This window comes from Ascaphus truei, unplaced genomic scaffold, assembly GCF_040206685.1.
Source record: "Ascaphus truei isolate aAscTru1 unplaced genomic scaffold, aAscTru1.hap1 HAP1_SCAFFOLD_1218, whole genome shotgun sequence".
Lineage (NCBI taxonomy): Eukaryota > Metazoa > Chordata > Amphibia > Anura > Ascaphidae > Ascaphus > Ascaphus truei.
This window is the reverse complement of record NW_027454089.1, coordinates 41,596-64,000: the sequence shown is the minus strand read 5'-3', so window position 1 is coordinate 64,000 and position 22,405 is coordinate 41,596. Positions and strand designations below refer to the sequence as shown.

Below are 22,405 nucleotides of genomic sequence, written 5' to 3'. Positions count from 1 at the left end.
AAACACATACAAAAAAATTCTCACCCCCCAAATATATACAACCTCCCCCCACCCCCCCAAATACATACAAAAACCCACCTACCCAATACATATACAAAAACAATACATATAACCCATACATACATACATACACACACATACATACATACATACATACATACATACATACATACATACATCATATAAAACAACAACCCTCCCCAATACATATACAAATACCCCCAAGCCCCCCCAATACATATACAAATACCCTCAAGCCCCCCAATACATATAAAAATACCCTCAAGCCCCCCAATACATATAAAAATACCCTCAAGCCCCCCAATACATATAAAAATACCCCCAAGCCCCCCCAATACATATACAAATACCCTCAAGCCCCCCAATACATATAAAAATACCCTCAAGCCCCCCCAATACATATAAAAATACCCTCAAGCCCCCCAATACATATAAAAATACCCCCAAGCCCCCCAATACATATACAAATACCCTCAAGCCCCCCAATACATATAAAAATACCCTCAAGCCCCCCCAATACATATAAAAATACCCTCAAGCCCCCCCAATACATATTAAAAAAAAAATAGACTTACCTTGTGGATGATCAGGCCGCGTCCAGTGGCTGTGGGGGCCCGGCAGCGGCACTGCAAGTTGGGCTCGACCTCTTGCCAGGCCCGGCTGCCGGTGATCTCGCGGCCGGACCCCGACTCTCCCCTCGGCAGCAGCCTGCGTGCCTCTATCCCTCTGTCCCACGCCGAGTTTCCGACAGGCCTCCCTCACATGCCGTCGCGCGCCGGAAGCAGAGAGCGGTGACGTCAGTGCGCTTCCGGCGCGCTGACGTCAGAGAGGCCCGTTGGCGTGGGACAGAGGGATAGTCATGCAGGCTGCTGCTAAGAGAGAGCCGGAGCCCGGCCGCGACAGGACCGACAGACGGGCCTGGCTAGAGGTCGGGCCCAACTTGCAGTGCCGGCCGGACGCCCCGACTCACCGGGCCCGGGACGCCACGCCCGGCAGACCCATCCTGTTGGCGGCCCTGAGATGAATACACAGTATATGGTAACAATTGTATCAGTACGGTCTTATAACAAGTAAGCGCCATACAACCGTGTCTCATGGAGTCTTGCCGTCTGCTTCCCGGTGCTGGCCGCCTCGCATCAAGACCCCACCGTCGTGGCGAGACGTTAAAACCCTTATTGAGATTCCACGACTTACTAAGTCGGAGTATATATTTTTTGTACACTTTGAGTGCAATCTTTAGAGGGATATAGTGTAAGCACACTGCGGTGCTCTCTGTTCTATAGGTTATAATTACCCCTATCCACCATGTATATGTACAGTATATACATTCCTCTGCTGCAGTTGGGTTGAGCGGTGGGTCACCTTTCAGTGGAATCACATGTCCTCTATGGCCTCAATATGCTGCTGGTCCCATGGCCTGTACCTAATGTGTTGTAGCCCCCTCTACATACCATGAGAGAGGCCGGGCAGCTGTGGCGGTTTCAGTGGAACATGTCACGGGGCGGTAGGGATAGTACAGGGCGTGAGATGTAAAACCTTCCCAGTGGCCGTATAGAGTGCAATGGTTTTAAACGAAGTCCCTTCTTCTGTCAGGTACAAGGGGAAGACGCACCGGGCCACGGTGGAGCTGGTGAGAACGTCGGACCTCGTGCCCGAGTTCTGTCGGAAAACCTGCCTCAGGCTGGAGTGCTGCCCCAACCTGTTCGGGCCTCTGATGGTGCTGGATGGGTGCTCGGAAAACTGCTCGGTGCTGACCAAGACCAAGTACAGTGAGAACCATTCATACACGCTACCGGATCCGTGTGTGTATTCCAACACATGACGCGTTCGGCACAGGCGTGTATTCCAACACTGACTCCATGCCGCGTTCGGCACAGGCGTGTATTCCAACACATGACGCACTCGGCACAGGCGTGTATTCCAACACTGACCCCATGCCGCGTTCGGCACAGGCGTGTATTCCAACACATGATGCGTTCGGCACAGGCGTGTATTCCAACACTGACCCCATGACGCGTTCGGCACAGGCGTGTATTCCAACACTGACCCCATGACGCGTTCGGCACAGGCGTGTATTCCAACACTGACCCCATGATGCGCTCGGCACATGTGTGTATTCCAACACTGACCCCATGACGCGCTCAGCACAGGCGTGTATTCCAACACTGACCCCATGACGCGCTTGGCACATGCGTGTCTTCCAACACTGACCCCATGATGCGCTCAGCACAGGCGTGTATTCCAACACTGACCCCATGACGCGCTCGGCAAAGGCGTGTATTCCAACACTGACCCCATGACGCGCTCGGCACAGGCGTGTATTCCAACACTGACCCATGAATTGGTCAGCACAGGCGTGTATTCCAACACTGACCCCATGACGCGCTCAGCACAGGCGTGTATTCCAACACTGACCCCATGACGCGCTCAGCACAGGCGTGTATTCCAACACTGACGCCATGACGCACTCGGCACATGCGTGTATTCCACACTGACCCCATGATGCGCTCAGCACAGGCGTGTATTCCAACACTGACCCCATGACGCTCTCAGCACAGGCGTGTATTCCAACACTGACCCCATGACGCGCTCGGCACCGGCGTGTTGTACCACTAGTTTTTACTAGATAGCGTGGGAATAATGTATATAGTTATATCTATATTTGTACAGTATACTGTGTACTGTACAGCGGGGTCTGCGCGCACCAAGGACTCTGGGTAAAGTACATTTATTTGTAGTCATTCAAAGATGACACGTGTTCTCGCCAAACTCTGACACGTGGGTGGGTCTACTTTTCAATATTTGTGTGTGTGTGTGTGTTTGAAGATTGCCGTTTTGTGTTTGTTTGTTTTTAGATGGGGGGTGTAGGTTGGGTTATTCTCACTTGTCTGGATCCTGATGAATGTCCCGCTGGGAAATGAAACGTCGATCTTCAAATCAATCCGTGTGTGTGTAAAGGGGAAGGTGTGAGTCGCTGTACAGAGCGGGACCAGTTGGGTTCTGGGTTTGATATCCCTGCGTGTTGTGTACATTTATTACCTCCTCTGTGTGTAAAGGTTGTGTAAATATATAACCTGTTCCGTGTGTCTGGGTTGTGTAGATATATATACTTGCTCTGTGTCGGGGTTAAGTGTATAAATCTACACATCCCAGACACACGGAGCGTGTTCTATATATGTAATTTGCTATGTGTCCTGGGTTGTGTAGATATATATATATGCCACTGTAAATATTACTGTATGTTCACAGTTGCTATATGCTTTACTGTGGAGGGTTTTTGTCACTTTTTTTACCCACCATAACCTTAATAATTGTGGTATATATATGTATGTATATGTATGTATATATATGTATGTATATATATATATATATATATATATGAGATAAGAGTCGGTAATCACCACACTATGTGGTGCAGTCACAGACATGTTTCATATTAAGGTTATGGTGGGTAAAAAAGTGACAAAAACCCTCCACAGTAAAGCATAAAGCAACTGTAAATATTCCTGTATGTTCATTTGCATGTCTTAGACAGGTCTGCAAACTGCACCACATAGTGTGGTGATTACCGACTCTTATCTCATTTGAGCAAATGCGAGCAACCAACCTCACACTGATGATACCCATCAAGGTTGAACCATGTCTGTGAGTGGGTTTACTGGCTTTGCATCTCCCAAGCCCTTGCTTAAAAGCTGTGTTTAAAGCAGCATGCATTGGCTAAGGGTTGCTCATGTAATGTGAGCTTGAGATAAAAGGTGGCACTGTGTGCTCATTTGCATGTCATTTCCCAGAATCCCTTGCTGCAGTGGAAGTGCTGTGTGCTGGTGATAATGGTGAAAGACAGGGTTGCAGACCTGTCTAAGACATGCAAATGAATATACAGGAATATTTACAGTTGCTCTATCTATATATATATATATATGCAAATACAACTGTATGCTCATCTGCATGTCTTAGGCAGGTCTGCAACCCCGCCTTTCCCCATTATCACCCAGCATACAGCACTTCCACTGCAGCAAGGGATTCTGGGAAATGACATGCAAATGAGCACACAGTGTCACTTTTTGCCTCAAAAAACATTTTTAACATGGTTCCCTATAGGCTTAAGCTTGCTGCATGGTCACACACAAAAAGTGACACTGTGTGCTCATTTGCATGTCATTTCCCAGAATCCCTTGCTGCAGTGGAAGTGCTGTATGCTGGGTGATAATGGGGAAAGGCGGGGTTGCAGACCTGCCTAAGACATGCAGATGAGCATACAGTTGTATTTGCATATTTGCTTTCCTGTGGAGGGTTTTTGTCACTTTTTTTACTCACCATAACTTAACTCAGTGTTATGGTATATATATATATATAGGCGGGGTTGCAGACCTGCCTAAGACATGCAGATGAGCATACAGTTGTATTTGCATATATATATATATCTCTACACAACCCAGGACACGTAGCAAATTACATATATAGAACACGCTCCGTGTGTCTGGGATGTGTAGATATATACACATAACCCCGACACAGAGCGTTGTGTACATGTATAACTCGCTCTGTGTGCGTTGTGTACATGTATAACTCTTTCTCTGTGTGTGCGTTGTGTAGATGTATCTCTGTGTGCGTTGTGTACATGTATAACTCGCTGTGTGTGTGTGCGTTGTGTACATGTACAACTCGTTCTGTGTGTGTGTGTTGTGTACATGTATAACTCGCTCTGTGTGTGTGTGCGTTGTGTACATGTATAACTCGCTGTGTGTGTGTGTGCGTTGTGTACATGTATAACTCGCTCTGTGTGTGTGCGTTGTGTACATGTATTCCTCGCTGTGTGTGTGCGTTGTGTACATGTATAACTCGCTCTGTGTGTATGTGCGTTGTGTACATGTATAACTCGCTCTGTGTGCATGCGTTGTGTACATGTATAACTCGCTCTGTGTGCGTTGTGTACATGTATGACGTGCTCTGTGTGCATGCGTTGTGTACATGTATAACGCGCTCTGTGTGCATGCGTTGTGTACATGTATGACGCGCTCTGTGTGCATGCATTGTGTACATGTATAACGCGCTCTGTGTGCATGCGTTGTGTACATGTATGACGCGCTCTGTGTGCATGCGTTGTGTACATGTATAACTCGCTCTGTGTGTGTGTTGTGCACATGTATAACGCGCTCTGTGTGTGTTGTGCACATGTATAACGCCCTCCGTGTGCGTTGCGTTCAGCTCACCATTACGGGAAGCGGCGGAGTCGGATCCTGAGCGGGCCGGGCGGGGTCCTGCGCAGCATCGAAGCCGCCATGATGAAACCGGTCAAGAAGAAGAGGAGGAGGCGACATTTCTTCGTGCACAAGAAGAAGCGATCGTCCGCCTCCGTGGATAACACCCCAGTGGGGAGCCCGCAGGTGGGGTACACTCACTGAAGCCCTCTGTGGCCCCGTATTCTGCTCAGCCGCCTTCTCCTCTGCTCGGGAACACTTCAGTCCTATTCATTGCATAGACCGTAGCTAGGAACCACTCAGGCCCCTTATCTGCCCCCGTTCCTATGTGCTGTAAAACCGCAGACCCTATTACAGCCTTGGGGCTCTCGTTCTTTTTTTATTTAGGATTTAGCCTTCTTTCTATCCCAAGCATGTTTCCGTTCCCTTATTATATTAGCCTGGACCACCTCTGCTGGGCGGCTATTCCATGAATCAACCACCCTTTCAGTGAAGAAGCACTTCCTCACATTTCCCGAGTCTCTCACCCTCCAGCCTCAGAGAGTCCCGCTCTTCTGACCCGTCTTTCTCAGGAACATGCTTCCCTCCTGTACTTCATTAAAACCCTTAATGTATTTAAAAAATGTCCATCATATATCCCCCCACTCTCCCTCCCTTTCCCCCGATCTCCCTCCCTTCCCCCCACTCTCCCTCCCTTTCCCCCGATCTCCCTCCCTTTCCCCCGCTCTCCCTCCCTTTCCCCCGCTCTCCCTCCCTTTCCCCCGCTCTCCCTCCCTTTCCCCCGCTCTCCCTCCCTTTCCCCCGCTCTCCTTCCCCCCGCTCTCCTTCCCTTCCCCCCGCTCTCCTTCCCTTCCCCCCGCTCTCCTTCCCTTCCCCCCGCTCTCCTTCCCTTCCTCCCGCTCTCCTTCCCTTCCCCCCGCTCTCCTTCCCTTCCCCCCGCTCTCCTTCCCTTCCCCCCGCTCTCCTTCCCTTCCCCCCCCGCTCTCCCTCCCTTCCTCCCATCTCTCCTTCCCTTCCCCCCGCTCTCCCTCCCTTCCCCCCCGCTCTCCCTCCATTCCCCCCCCCGCTCTCCTTCCTCCCCGCTCTCCTTCCCCCCGCTCTCCCTCCCTTCCCCCCCGCTCTCCCTCCCTTCCCCCCCCGCTCTCCCTCCCTTTCCTCCGCTCTCCCTTCCTCCCCGCTCTCCCTCCCTTCCCCCCCCGCTCTCCCTCCCTTTCCCCCGCTCTTCCTCCCTTCCCCCCCCCGCTCTCCCTCCCTTCCTCCCCCCGCTCTCCCTCCCTTCCTCCCCGCTCTCCCTCCCTTCCCCCCGCTCTCCCTCCCTTCCTCCCCGCTCTCCCTCCCTTCCTCCCCGCTCTCCCTCCCTCCCCCCCCCGCTCTCCCTCCCTCCCCCCCCCGCTCTCCTTCCCTTCCCCCCCGCTCTCCTTCCCTTCCTCCCCGCTCTCCTTCCCTTCCTCCCCGCTCTCCTTCCCTTCCCCCCGCTCTCCTTCCCTTCCTCCCGCTCTCCTTCCCTTCACCCCGCTCTCCCTCCCTTCCTCCCCGCTCTCCTTCCCTTCCTCCCCGCTCTCCTTCTCTTCCCCCCCTTCCGCTCCGCTCTCCTTCCCTTCCCCCCTGCCCTTCCCCCCTTCCCGCTCTCCTTCCCCCCCGCTCTCCCTCCCTTCCCCCACCCCCCCACTCTCCTTCATCCCCTCCAAGCTGGACATGTGGACATCCTTTAGCCACAAGACCTGCTTCCTTCGTCCCATTGTCCCATTGTCACATGTCCTACAGTGGTTAAGCTGCAGGCGAGGATTCTGGGTAGGGATAACCGTTTCATCGTGTTATACTCCTCACTTTGAGCCTAGTCACAGGTTCTGCATTGAGAAGCTGGTAGTGGTTTTTAGTTTGGTGTGTGAAACCATGAGAAAGACCCTCTACCATATAACGGGCAGCAGACAGATCCCGTGAGTGTATCTTCATTTCCTCCTTAGGTCCCCAAACCTGCTATATTCACCCCATTCTCACAAGTCATAGTCTGGTTATGCTCCAGTCGAGGATTCTGGGTAGTGACATGCAAATGAGCCCTCGGTCGTGCGTCACTTTTGGCATGGAAGACGTTTTCACCGTAGGTTCCGCGTCGGGCCTGTGTTACTTTGTATCTCTGTGTAGGTCAGGTATCTGTTAGCCTGTATGTCAGACTGGTCTATATAGTCCTCTGCTTCTTTCCTCCATCTGCAGGGGAGCGGTGAAGAGGACGGAGAGGAAGAATCTCCCAGTGAGGAGAGTGTCCCGGAGCAGCAGGAGGGGTCGGACATTTCGGTCAAGGGGTCCTGCTGCACGTCTCCTGCTCGGAGCGAACGCTCCTTGGCGTCTGTCACGAGGAGAAAGTGTCGGTCCTTGTGCTGCTCCGATGATGGCCTCAAACCCCTTGCGGCCAAGGTACCCTGTGCCTGGAGGGGAGGCGGGGTCCCACCTCGGCAAGCTAGAGAGGGTAGTTCCACTTAGTAACTGTCCCGCAGTGCTGGCCTCGCCAAGCTGGAGAGGGAAGTCCCACTTAGTAACTGTCCCGCAGTGCTGGCCTCGCCAAGCTGGAGAGGGAAGTCCCACTTAGTAACTGGCTCGCAGTGCTGGCCTCGCCAAGCTGGAGAGGGAAGTCCCACTTAGTAACTGTCCCGCAGTGCTGGCCTCGCCAAGCTGGAGAGGGAAGTCCCACTTAGTAACTGGCCCGCAGTGCTGGCCTCGCCAAGCTGGAGAGGGAAGTCCCACTTAGTAACTGGCCCGCAGTGCTGGCCTCGCCAAGCTGGAGAGGGAAGTCCCACTTAGTAACTGTCCCGCAGTGCTGGCCTCGCCAAGCTGGAGAGGGAAGTCCCACTTAGTAACTGTCCCGCAGTGCTGGCCTCGCCAAGCTGGAGAGGGAAGTCCCACTTAGTAACTGTCCCGCAGTGCTGGCCTCGCCAAGCTGGAGAGGGAAGTCCCACTTAGTAACTGTCCCGCAGTGCTGGCCTCGCCAAGCTGGAGAGGGAAGTCCCACTTAGTAACTGTCCCGCAGTGCTGGCCTCGCCAAGCTGGAGAGGGAAGTCCCACTTAGTAACTGTCCCGCAGTGCTGGCCTCGCCAAGCTGGAGAGGGAAGTCCCACTTAGTAACTGGCTCGCAGTGCTGGCCTCGCCAAGCTGGAGAGGGAAGTCCCACTTAGTAACTGGCTCGCAGTGCTGGCCTCGCCAAGCTGGAGAGGGAAGTCCCAATTAGTAACTGACTCGCAGTGCTGGCCTCGCCAAGCTGGAGAGGGAAGTCCCACTTAGTAACTGTCCCGCAGTGCTGGCCTCGCCAAGCTGGAGAGGGAAGTCCCACTTAGTAACTGGCTCGCAGTGCTGGCTCGCCAAGCTGGAGAGGGAAGTCCCACTTAGTAACTGTCCCGCAGTGCTGGCCTCGCCAAGCTGGAGAGGGAAGTCCCACTTAGTAACTGTCCCGCAGTGCTGGCCTCGCCAACCAGGGGAGGGAAGTCCCACTTAGTAACTATCCCGCAGTGCTGGCCTCGCCAAGCTAGAGAGGGAAGTCCCACTTAGTGACTGTCCCGCAGTGCTGGCCTCGCCAAGCTAGAGAGGGAAGTCCCACTTAGTGACTGTCCCGCAGTGCTGGCCTCGCCAAGCTGGAGAGGGAAGTCCCACTTAGTGACTGTCCCGCAGTGCTGGCCTCGCCATGCTAGAGAGGGAAGTCCCACTTAGTAACTGTCCCGCAGTGCTGGCCTCGCCAAGCTGGAGAGGGAAGTCCCACTTAGTAACTGTCCCGCAGTGCTGGCCTCGCCAAGCTGGAGAGGGAAGTCCCACTTAGTAACTGTCCCGCAGTGCTGGCCTCGCCAAGCTGGAGAGGGAAGTCCCACTTAGTGACTGTCCCGCAGTGCTGGCCTGGCCAAGCTGGAGAGGGAAGTCCCACTTAGTGACTGTCCCGCAGTGCTGGCCTCGCCAAGCTGGAGAGGGAAGTCCCACTTAGTGACTGTCCCGCAGTGCTGGCCTCGCCAAGCAGGGGAGGGAAGTCCCACTTAGTAACTGTCCCGCAGTGCTGGCCTCGCCAAGCAGGGGAGGGAAGTCCCACTTAGTAACTGTCCCGCAGTGCTGGCCTCGCCAAGCTGGAGAGGGAAGTCCCACTTAGTGACTGTCCCGCAGTGCTGGCCTCGCCAAGCTGGAGAGGGAAGTCCCACTTAGTAACTGTCCCGCAGTGCTGGCCTCGCCAAGCTGGAGAGGGAAGTCCCACTTAGTAACTGTCCCGCAGTGCTGGCCTCGCCAAGCTGGAGAGGGAAGTCCCACTTAGTAACTGTCCCGCAGTGCTGGCCTCTCCAAGCTGGAGAGGGAAGTCCCACTTAGTAACTGGTCCGCAGTGCTGGCCTCGCCATGCTGGAGAGGGAAGTCCCACTTAGTAACTGTCCCGCAGTGCTGGCCTCGCCAAGCAGGGGAGGGAAGTCCCACTTAGTAACTGGCTCGCAGTGCTGGCCTCGCCAAGCAGGGGAGGGAAGTCCCACTTAGTAACTGGCTCGCAGTGCTGGCCTCGCCAAGCTGGAGAGGGAAGTTCCACTTAGTAACTGGCTCGCAGTGCTGGCCTCGCCAAGCTGGAGAGGGAAGTCCCACTTAGTGACTGTCCCGCAGTGCTGGCCTCGCCAAGCTGGAGAGGGAAGTCCCACTTAGTAACTGTCCCGCAGTGCTGGCCTCGCCAAGCTGGAGAGGGAAGTCCCACTTAGTGACTGTCCCGCAGTGCTGGCCTCGCCAAGCTGGAGAGGGAAGTCCCACTTAGTGACTGTCCCGCAGTGCTGGCCTCGCCAAGCTTGAGAGGGAAGTCCCACTTAGTGACTGTCCCGCAGTGCTGGCCTCGCCAAGCTGGAGAGGGAAGTCCCACTTAGTGACTGTCCCGCAGTGCTGGCCTCGCCAAGCTGGAGAGGGAAGTCCCACTTAGTGACTGTCCCGCAGTGCTGGCCTCGCCAAGCTTGAGAGGGAAGTCCCACTTAGTGACTGTCCCGCAGTGCTGGCCTCGCCAAGCTGGAGAGGGAAGTCCCACTTAGTAACTGGCCCGCAGTGCTGGCCTCGCCAAGCTGGAGAGGGAAGTCCCACTTAGTAACTGTCGCGCAGTGCTGGCCTCGCCAAGCTGGAGAGGGAAGTCCCACTTAGTAACTGTCCCGCAGTGCTGGCCTCGCCAAGCTGGAGAGGGAAGTCCCACTTAGTAACTGTCCCGCAGTGCTGGCCTCGCCAAGCTGGAGAGGGAAGTCCCACTTAGTAACTGTCCCGCAGTGCTGGCCTCGCCAAGCTGGAGAGGGAAGTCCCACTTAGTAACTGGCCCGCAGTGCTGGCCTCGCCAAGCTGGAGAGGGAAGTCCCACTTAGTAACTGTCCCGCAGTGCTGGCCTCGCCAAGCTGGAGAGGGAAGTCCCACTTAGTAACTGGCTCGCAGTGCTGGCCTCGCCAAGCTGGAGAGGGAAGTCCCACTTAGTAACTGTCCCGCAGTGCTGGCCTCTCTCTAGCAGAGAAGGAGTTTAATGTATCCTGGAACAGGGGAACTGTCCACTGGAACAGGGCAGCATTGGACGGGATGCAGTGGAACAGGGTAACACGGCATGGGCGGTGATCCAGTGGAATAGGGTAACACCGCATTGGAGGGGATCCAGTGGAACAGGGTAACATGGGAGGGGATCCAGTGGCATAGGATGGCATGGGAGGGGATTCAGTGGAATAGGGTAACATGGCATGGGAGCGGATCCAGTGGAATAGGATAACAGGTGATCCAGTGGAATAGGGTAACATGGCATTGGATGGGATCCAGTGGAACAGGGTATCATGTTACAGGTACTTTTTGACCATACAGCGTTTACCAAACGAGCCCTCTTTCTAAGCACTACAAAGGACCCTCCATCCTCCCTCCAGCATTCCTAACCCTTAGCCAGGCCCCTGCCCGAACATAACCCCCGACACTGTCATCTCCCAGGATATCCGGATCAAGCTGAACGAGCCCCTGGCGTTGGACAGCAGCCCTCTGGACTGGAGCGTCAGCGACGTCACCCGGTATATCCGGTCCACGGACTGCGCCCACCTGGCGCGGCTCTTCCAGGGCCAGGTACTGCCCACCTGCGGTGGGATTTGTAAACCCTCTGCTGCGGGGGGGAGGGGGGGATCACAACGCGTTGCGAAGTACTGGGAACGACTAGAGGGAGCCCTGGGCACTGCCTTCCCAATCCTGTAGCTCTGCATTTCCTCGGCAGGTCCCTGAGTGGGAGTGGGAGTGGGAGGGAATAGATGGGACATTGGCACAGAACACTTGCTATGATGGAGTGGGGGGGATTTGAGATATTTACTTCTGTTTTGTGGGGTTTTTGAGGAGGAGGTTTAAAAGCAGAAATAATATAATCTTCTGTGTGTTTCCACCCGTGCCAGGAGATAGACGGGAAGGCCCTGCTCCTGCTCAGCCCGTCCACCGTGCAGGATTGCATGGACCTAAAGCTTGGGACTGCTATTCAACTGTGTTACCACATCGAGCGGGTGAAGCTGGCTTTTTACCAGAAGTTCTCTAGCTGAGGGCCGCCCGCCGCGCCTGGATCACCGAGACCGCGCTCTTCTGCTGCAGGACGAGCGGGAGTGAAGTAGCCAGGCCCGGGCCTACAGGAGGCCCACAAGCCTTAACTGATTTGCACTTTTTATAGTATTGACGTCCTGGTTACATGCCATCCTGGAGATTTCTATCCAGCCTTGGGTGGGGGTGGGGGAGCTGCGTCAGGGGAACACCGTTTGCGCCTTAATTCAGTATGAATTTGATTTGTGTTTTTTTTTTTTTTAATTTTATTTTTACATGAGATGCTGATCCCCAGTTACTGATGCATCCCATTATAAAATTATGTAACTGTTCCTATAACTTCTCCCTCTAACTCCTCCCCTAACTGCTCCCTATAACTCCTCCCCTAACTCCTCCCTATAACTGCGCCCCTAACTGCTCCCTATAACTCCTCCCCTAACTGCTCCCTATAACTCCTCCCCTAACTGCTCCCTATAACTCCTCCCCTAACTGCTCCCTATAACTCCTCCCCTAACTGCTCCCTATAACCCCTCCCCAAACTGCTCCCTATAACCCCTCTCCAAACTGCTCCCTATAACCCCTCCCCAAACTGCTCCCTATAACCCCTCCCCAAACTGCTCCCTATAACCCCTCCCCGAACTGCTCCCTGTGCTTCCCCTATCTGCTCCCTACATCTTACTGACACACGGGAGCCAAGTTCACACCTAGCACCTTTTTATACAGTGACACAAAGGGGATGCCACAAGTCCTGGGTTCTTTTTGCAGAAAGGAGATTAAAAAGCGGAACGAGAATTCTCCGACGACCTGAAGTTAGGACAGCCCTGCTACTAATTAACCCTGTCACTGCCAGGTGGGACGAGGCGTTATCGATCCCTCTGACCGAGAAGGGGTTAGCAGATCGCTAGCAAGGTTTCCTCTGTCACACAAAGGGGACACGTTTGCTGGCCACGGGAGGTGTGAGCCTTGTTCGTCAGAGACCTGACCACTTTTGAATCCGATTTCTTGTGGCCTAACTTATCCAAGCCGGATTTGTGTTGTTTTTTTCAACATGGGATTGAAGCAGGGGTTAATTTCAGCTCCAGGGTTAGCAGGGTTCATGTAATGGCGGCGTTTCAAAGCTCCCGCGCCACTGCCGGCCAATAGGAAGCCGAGACATCATCCGGTGCGCCTTCCTATTGGCCCATGTGACGCCGGAGCTTCAAACGTTAAATCCCAGCGAGCTCAGCCGGAGCGGCTACCGGCACCTACTACGGAGGTAAGTATCTCCGGAAGCAGGGGGTCCCCGCAGCTGAAATTACCGGGGTTCAGCTCCCTGCTTCAAACCTGTGTTAAAACAATGTGAAAACGGCTTGATTTGCTCCTTGCAGATTTTGCTGATTATTGGAACGAAAGAGAGAAGTGAAAGTCGCAGGAACAGCAGGGGGTGCGAGCGGGGGTGCGAGCGAGGTCTGCAACGCTGCGGTTATTTATTTTGTGGGGGGGGGGGGGAAAGAGAAGTTAAACTGAAACTAGTCACATTTATTTTTGAAGACATTGAGGGCGATACAATGGGTGGAAAGGTTCATTCATTTCTTTTCTCTGTACGGTCACCTGGTTCTTTTTTGTTTTTGTGTCTGTAAATATGATGTACAAATAAAATGTGGAACAATCTATGCGTTCGTATGATGATTGAATCAGAACAGGCGGCTTTTGACGATCCCTGTATTTTAATAAATTTATAATATTTTATCTTTCTGCCTTGGCCTCTTCTTTTTAATTTTTTTCTTGAGTTGGTTAAAATTTCCAACAAATATATCCGGGCGGCCACTCCAGTCCTCAAAACCCCCCAACAGGTCAGGTTTTCGGGACATCCCGGCTTCAGCATAGGTGGTACAGTCAAAGACTTAGCAACTGATTGAGCCACCTGTGCTGAAGCAGGCATATCCTGAAAACCTGACCTGTTGGTGGCCCTTGAGGACTGGAGTTGGCCACCTCCTGTACTACAGTATTTTAAAGTCACTTAGAATAAAAATGAAGAAGATTTAAATGCTGGGAATTTCACTGACAAATTTGATTTTCTTTTCAATTCTGTCAAATGTTGCATGTTTTCCACACTGGGATTCCAGTCTGATATATAAAATATTGCACTGCATTTAGTTTTTTTGTTTGAATAATTATACGTACGGCACACGGATAAATGTAACCCTTTCAGCGCTTCGCACTCAGCCGGCGGGCCCTTCACCGTCATGCCGCGGAGTGCAGGTAAGTGGGGGTTAGGGGGGCGCGGGAGTGAGGGGACCGCCGGCAGGGGGGCGCAGGGAAAAAAGTTTCCGCCCCCTGTGCTACATAATGTGATTTCATTTGATAATGCCAACTATACTCCATATCTTTATAAGCAAAGAAGGGTGGGTAGCCATGTTGATAGTAACGAAGGAGAGAGGGCGTAGCGGGTATAATACCTTTTATTGGACCAACAAGTAGCGGATAAGTTGCACGCTTTCCAACCTCTCGGGGTCCTTCATCGGATATGGCAGAAATACAATATAATATACAGTGTATGTAAGAGGGAGATCTGGGTGCTGAGAGGAAGTGGGATAATAGGAGACGGTAGAAATACAATATACTATACAGTGTATGTAAGAGGGAGATCTGGATGCTGAGAGGAAGTGGGATAATAGGAGACGGTAGAAATACAATATACTATACAGTGTATGTAAGAGGGAGATCTGGATGCTGAGAGGAAGTGGGATAATAGGAGACGGTAGAAATACAATATACTATACAGTGTATGTAAGAGGGAGATCTGGATGCTGAGAGGAAGTGGGATAATAGGAGACGGTAGAAATACAATATACTATACAGTGTATGTAAGAGGGAGATCTGGATGCTGAGAGGAAGTGGGATAATAGGAGACGGTAGAAATACAATATACTATACAGTGTATGTAAGAGGGAGATCTGGATGCTGAGAGGAAGTGGGATAATAGGAGACGGTAGAAATACAATATACTATACAGTGTATGTAAGAGGGAGATCTGGATGCTGAGAGGAAGTGGGATAATAGGAGACGGTAGAAACTGGGCGCCTGGTGGGGAAATGAACAGTAGAGATGTAGATGCAGTGGCGGATTTCCCATTGGGCCTAGGGCGGCAATATTTTGGGGCAGCAGAAATTCTGGGCAACGTGCGGCCGCCAACGTGATGTCACACATCGTCGCTTTGCCATGGCAACGTGACGGCACAGCGCTGGAGGATGAGGGCGGCACCAGGTAAGTGCCTACGGGCGGTATTTATTTCTTTTTTTAAATCCAACACGGCATAGAAGGCTTTATGTTCTATTGAAATTCAAAAGCGGCCAGACTGTAAGGAGACGTGAGGGGGGAGCGGCATGGGACAGTGTATGTGTATAAATATCTGTTTTTATAGACAGAGCACCCAGGGTGGGATTATACTTGGGTTGCCACCACTCCGGGTTTCGGCCATGTATCTCCGGGCTATGGGTTTACCTGAAAAATCTGGTGGCAGCATTTCGCCCCTGCAAATCCCGTCAACAAGGCTGCGTGACATGGCGGCACATTGCCATGACAATGGGACGCTCCTTGACGGCGCAGCGGTACGTTGCCATGCCAACGGGGCGTCATATGACGCCTCGATGCCATAAAAAATTAGGTTGTCATGGCAACCCACGTCATTTGACATCTTGGAACCTCGCAGGGGGAGATGATGCTGCCGCCAGGAGAAATACAGGTATAAACAAGATAAATGTTAAAATGTTTATGGCAAAAAAGTCCCCGGGTGGGTTAGCCTTCAACAGAAGGGGGTAGCCCTGATTATACTGGAGAGAAACGGATTGCATATCCAATCAAACACGGAGACGGTCCCTTGGCCGCAGAGCTTCCCATCCAAGCACTGGCTGCAATAAGTCATTGGGCAGAGAAAGGAGCCACGTGTGCTCTGTGTCTGCGGCTAGGGCCCTTTAAACCAAGGTCCTTGGTAACAAGCAACGCCCCTAGAGACAGGCTCCTCCCACTGCCTGTCTACACTCCCTGGCAACGGCGGCGTGGCGCGTGCCCTGCTTGAGGTCACGCCCCACCGTCCCCGCGCCGGTGACGTCACAGCGTCCCTTCCCAGTCAGCGCGGCCCCTCCAGGCTTCCGTCCGCTGGTGGCCGCCGGGGACCGGCACGAGCTGGCTCGGTGACGGTGGCACAGTGGGGCGGGCGGGGCTCCGAGATGAGCACCGGGAACAGGAGCCTGGGCCTCGGGGGGAGCGCCGGACCGCCCCCGGGGTGCGGGAACGGGGACCTGATGGACAGCTTCGGGATCTTCCTGCAGGGCCTGCTGGCGGTGATGGCCTTCAGCATCCTCATGTGTGAGTGTCACCGGGGGACACGCAGGGGTGTATCATTGCACTGTGTATGTGTATACACACACACACACACACACACACGTACGTGTACCACTGCACACAGTGTACATACACACACGCAGGGGTGTACACTGCACACACAGTGTGTGTGTGTACTGTATATATAATATACACACGCACGCAGGGGGTGTATCACTGCACACAGAATGTGTGTGTGTATATATATATATATATATATATATATATATAGGCTTACTAGATATGCATGTTGCTAGAGGGAACAAGAGGTATGTGTTTACATATCGTTGCTATGAACTGAATCCTGTGTGTGTATATAAACCATACTCAATCCTGATGTACACTCCATCCCCACAATGAGGAACCACTTTTTATCTCTTGTCCCAACATTGCTCCTTATTCCCTTTAGATTGTTAGCTCCCCTGATCAGGGCCTCATTACCTCCTGTTTGTGTGTCTGCCCTTATTTACATGTCATTCTGTTTATGTAATATACATAACTCTGTACCCCCATTATACTGCACTGCGGGATATTGTATTGTATATCTTTTATATAGCGCCAAGCGTGTACTCGGTGCTTCACAAAGGATACAGTACGGGGAATTTATAATACAATAAGCGCAGCAAAGTCAGACAATAGGAAAGGAAATCACTGCCCCGAAGAGCTTACAAACTAATTGGTATGATGGGAGACTTACAGAGACAGTAGGTGAGCGAATATGCCGGTGCTTTATTCTCAGGTCAATGTTTTGATCGGGAGACGAAACATAAACCTCAGCATAAGATGTCAATAGTCGTGTGTGTGTGTGTGTGTGTGTGTGTGTGTGTGTGTCATTGTAGCAAGACCTTAAATGTATATGACTGAGCTGTGCCTTTGGTGAAGAAAATGATTTACTCTATGGTCTTGTATATTGAGGTGTGTGTATAGTGGTGTAGCTTTGCGGAAGGGTGTGTTACACAGCTATAATAACCCCCGAGGTTATGTACATAGGTTAATCTCCTGAGATTTCCCCTTCCGATTTTTACCTTTTGTGTTTATAGTTTCTGCATGCAGGTTAAATACCATATACCATAAAATGCTGTGTACACTGGTGACATAACATGGAGTAATGTAACAAGGCTTTTTTTGGGCCTGGTATTTGACATATGATTGTGGTGGGATCAGTTGTTGTTCTGTTTCTTTGCATATGAGTCATCTCAAACCCCAGAATCTTTTAGCAAAAGTGACAGAATTTTGTACATATATCTCTATATACCTGGGGGGGGGGGGGGGGGCAGCGCCAGCCCTCCAGGGGGGGGGGGGGGGGCAACGCCAGCCCTCCAGGGGGGGGGGGGGGGCAACGACAGCCCTCCAGGGGGGGGGGGGGGGTTCAACGCCAGCCCTCCAGGGCCACCAGCAGGTCAAATACATTTATTTATTTTTTTCCTTGCACCAGATACCCCAAGACACCGGGTTCGAATGTTCTTTGCGTGACACATGTAACTCCGTGTCGCACGTCTCTTCTGTTCTGGTGACAGTGCAATTTATTTATAAAATGTTTTCCCATTCAGTAATACACTGAGAGTTACCTCTCGTTTTCACGTATATGTCCTGGGCACAGAGTTATAACAATACACGGTTACATTAAAAAAACAGGGTTAGACAGACATTTCATGGACAGTTAGAGTTGGAAAATTGGGTGCAGGGGATAAAGGGCTGGTGAGTCTCACATTAAAATAGAGCAATTTTAACACCAATAAACATTAGCAAACGGCTCCCAGCCTATAGCTGACCTTCGGCTGTGCGCCTTTGGGGCGATGCAGATGTAGCCGGAAGGGGTTGAGAATGAATGCAGCTGTGATGCAATACAGTGCAATGCATTTTCTGTCTCTTCCGGCAGCTAGGGAGTTAAATGTAAAGCGGCAGGGATTAAGGGGTTAGCCTTGTTTGGGCAGGACTCTTCCAATTCTTCTCGTTGTGTACTTCCGCTTGGTAACAGCTGCTGGAGTGCGGCCCCGGAGGAGTTAATGCTGAAATTGAGCTGCGTTGCAACGTTTTTCCCCCCCAAGTCTGCCCTTGTAAAAGCAGCTGGTGTTTGCTTGTTAAAAGGGTGCAGTTCTGTGCGGGGCTGCGGGTTACTGTAGTCACAGCTGGGTGGGGACGTCACATCCCCCATACACACCGCTGAGTTAGTAACGCCTTTACATAGTGCCCATTCATGTTAGCCCCTGATCCTGCTGCCCATAGAGCTGACATTCTAAGTTGGTGTTTGCGGGGCAGGGAGATGAGGACTTTGTAATAGGATGCACGCGATGTTTTCGCATTCCTCTTACTGCGTTGGTTTAACAGCTCTCCGCTGGTATATTTAAACTGCAATTAAATGAAGTTGCTCGCCTGGCTCTGAAAATATGAGTGTTCATTTGTTCAAATACCATAAGATCCTTGTTGTGTGAAAATACAGATCCTCATACAGGTTTATTGCAGATCAAAGTGTTTATTCTTGAGGCATTTTACAATAAATACCAAGCCAGTCCTGAACAGGAATACAGGTTATAGGTGGAGAGCATAAGATATACAGGGTATAGGTGGAGGGCATAAGATATACAGGGTATAGGTGGAGGGCATAAGATATACAGGTTATAAGTGGAGGGCATAGGATATACAGGTTATAGGTGGAGGGCATAAGATATACGGGTTATAGGTGGAGGGCATAAGATATACGGGTTATAGGTGGAGGGCATAAGATATACGGGTTACAGGTGGAGGGCATAAGATATACAGGTTACAGGAGGAGGGCATGAGATATACAGGGTATAGGGGAGAGCAAAATATATACGGGTTATAGGTGGAGGGCATGAGATATACAGGGTATAGGGGAGAGCAAAATATATACGGGTTATAGGTGGAGGGCATAAGATATATACGGGTTACACGTGGAGGGCATAAGATATATATGGGTTACACGTGGTGGGCATAAGGTATATACGGGTTACACGTGGAGGGCATAAGATATATACGGGTTACACGTGGAGGGCATAAGATATATACGGGTTACAGGTGGAGGGCATTAGATATATACGGGTTACACGTGGAGGGCATAAGATATATATGGGTTACAGGTGGAGGGCATAAGATATATACGGGTTACAGGTAGAGGGCATTAGATATATACGGGTTACAGGTGGAGGGCATTAGATATATACGGGTTACAGGTGGAGGGCATTAGATATATACGGGTTACGGGTGGAGGGCATTAGATATATACGGGTTACAGGTGGAGGGCATTAGATATATACGGGTTACAGGTGGAGGGCATAAGATATATACGGGTTACAGGTGGAGGGCATAAGATATATACGGGTTACAGGTGGAGGGCATTAGATATATACGGGTTACAGGTGGAGGGCATTAGATATATACGGGTTACAGGTGGAGGGCATTAGATATATATGGGTTACAGGTGGAGGGCATTAGATATATACGGGTTACAGGTGGAGGGCATTAGATATATACGGGTTACAGGTGGAGGGCATTAGATATATACGGGTTACAGGTGGAGGGCATTAGATATATACGGGTTACAGGTGGAGGGCATAAGATATATACGGGTTACAGGTGGAGGGCATTAGATATATACGGGTTACAGGTGGAGGGCATAAGATATATACGGGTTACAGGTGGAGGGCATTAGATATATATAAGGGTTACAGGTGGAGGGCATAAGATATATACGGGTTACAGGTGGAGGGCATTAGATATATACAGGTTACAGGTGGAGGGCATAAGATATATACGGGTTACAGGTGGAGGGCATTAGATATATACGGGTTACAGGGGGAGGGCATAAGATATATACGGGTTACAGGTGGAGGGCATTAGATATATACGGGTTACAGGTGGAGGGCATTAGATATATAAGGGTTACAGGTGGAGGGCATTAGATATATACGGGTTACAGGTGGAGGGCATTAGATATATATACGGGTTACAGGGGGAGGGCATTCTTTCTGGTTAGTTGTTTCCCATCTGCCCCGAGGTCATTTCTCTCAGGCACGGCGTTTTCAGACTGTAAATGAACCTGTACGTTTCAGGCTGGTTAGTATGGAGACACATTTGTTATAACCAGGCACGAAGCATATATTCCTTACTGACGGTTATATATCCGTGGTCAGCGATCCTGTCCCCGGTCCCGTGTACTCCCACCGGCACCAAGAAAACATGTTTCATTTTGCACCTGTCTCTGCATTTTCACAGAGCATGCAAAATTAACCCTTTAAATGGCTTCTTAAGTGAAGAAGTGACCTTTGAACCCCAAAAATCTAGCTACACTATGTATTTTAGGTTAGAGCTTCAAAAAAGAGCTACGCAGGCTCACTCTGTGTAACAGAATACCAGCGGGTGCTGGGCTCAGATGGAAGTCTCCCGAATATCTAGATGAAAAAATGAGTGTTCATTTGTTCAAATACCATAAGATCCTTGTTGTGTCAAAATACAGATCCTCATACAGGTTTATTGCAGTTCAAACTGTTTATTCTTGAGGCATTTTACAATAAATACCAAGCCAGTCCTGAGCAGGAATACGGGTTATAGGTGGAAAGCATAAGAAACCGGGTTATAGGTGGAGGGCATAAGATATACAGGTTATAGGTGGAGGGCATAAGATATACAGGTTATAAGTGGAGGGCATAAGATATATACGGGTTATAGGTGGAGGGCATAAAATATACGGGTTATAGGTGGAGGGCATAAGATGTACGGGTTACAGGTGGAGGGCATAAGATATACGGGTTACAGGTGGAGGGCACAAGATATACAGGTGGAGGGCATAAGATATACGGGTTATAGGTGGAGGGCATAAGATATACAGGTTACAGGTGGAGGGCATAAGATATACAGGTGGAGGGCATAAGATATACAGGTTACAGGTGGAGGGCATAAGATATACAGGTGGAGGGCATAAGATATACAGGTGGAGGGGCATAAGATATACAGGTGGAGGGCATAAGATATACAGGTGGAGGGCATAAGATATACAGGTGGAGGGCATAAGATATACAGGTGGAGGGCATAAGATATACAGGTGGAGGGCATAAGATATACAGGTGGAGGGCATAAGATATACAGGTGGAGGGCATAAGATATACGGGTTACAGGTGGAGGGCATAAGATATACGGGTTACAGGTGGAGGGCATAAGATATATACGGGTTACAGGTGGAGGGCATAAGATATATACGGGTTACAGGTGGAGGGCATAAGATATATACGGGTTACAGGTGGAGGGCATAAGATATATACGGGTTACAGGTGGAGGGCATAAGATATATATACGGGTTACAGGTGGAGGGCATAAGATATATATATACGGGTTACAGGTGGAGGGCATAAGATAGATATATACGGGTTTCAGGTGGAGGGCATAAGATATACAGGTGGAGGGCATAAGATATACAGGTGGAGGGCATAAGATATACAGGTGGAGGGCATAAGATATACAGGTGGAGGGCATAAGATATACAGGTGGAGGGCATAAGATATACAGGTGGAGGGCATAAGATATACAGGTGGAGGGCATAAGATATACAGGTGGAGGGCATAAGATATACAGGTGGAGGGCATAAGATATACAGGTGAAGGGCATAAGATATACAGGTGGAGGGCATAAGATATATACGGGTTACAGGTGGAGGGCATAAGATATATACGGGTTACAGGTGGAGGGTATAAGATATATACGGGTTACAGGTGGAGGGCATAAGATATATACGGGTTACAGGTGGAGGGCATAAGATATATACGGGTTACAGGTGGAGGGCATTAGATATATACGGGTTACAGGTGGAGGGCATTAGATATATACGGGTTACAGGTGGAGGGCATTAGATATATACGGGTTACAGGTGGAGGGCATAAGATATATACGGGTTACAGGTGGAGGGCATTAGATATATACGGGTTACAGGTGGAGGGCATTAGATATATACGGGTTACAGGTGGAGGGCATTAGATATATACGGGTTACAGGTGGAGGGCATTAGATATATACGGGTTACAGGTGGAGGGCATTAGATATATACGGGTTACAGGGGGAGGGCATTAGATATATACGGGTTACAGGTGGAGGGCATTAGATATATACGGGTTACAGGTGGAGGGCATTAGATATATACGGGTTACAGGTGGAGGGCATTAGATATATACGGGTTACAGGTGGAGGGCATTAGATATATACGGGTTACAGGTGGAGGGCATTAGATATATACGGGTTACAGGTGGAGGGCATTAGATATATACGGGTTACAGGGGGAGGGCATTAGATATATA

The 22,405-nt window shown here is 50.8% G+C and overlaps 2 protein-coding genes across 2 annotated transcripts in view; both read left to right on the top strand.

Annotated features, from left to right (window-relative positions):
* Nucleotides 1-13,192, top strand: part of LOC142475460 (scm-like with four MBT domains protein 1) — a gene marked incomplete at its 5' end in the record, with an annotated part of 42,292 nt that extends 29,100 nt beyond the window's left edge. Inside the window, 5 exon segments of the mRNA XM_075581325.1 lie at nucleotides 1,615-1,790; nucleotides 5,230-5,408; nucleotides 7,434-7,634; nucleotides 11,160-11,288; nucleotides 11,606-13,192. Coding sequence (XP_075437440.1) covers nucleotides 1,615-1,790; nucleotides 5,230-5,408; nucleotides 7,434-7,634; nucleotides 11,160-11,288; nucleotides 11,606-11,746 — 826 coding nt within the window.
* Nucleotides 13,193-15,800: 2,608 nt separating this feature from the next.
* STIMATE (STIM activating enhancer) overlaps nucleotides 15,801-22,405 on the top strand; it is a 36,495-nt gene continuing 29,890 nt past the window's right edge. Inside the window, exon 1 of the mRNA XM_075581326.1 lies at nucleotides 15,801-16,088. Within this exon, the coding sequence (XP_075437441.1) occupies nucleotides 15,950-16,088 (139 nt within the window). The 5' untranslated portion in view covers nucleotides 15,801-15,949. The remainder of the gene's footprint in view (nucleotides 16,089-22,405) is intronic.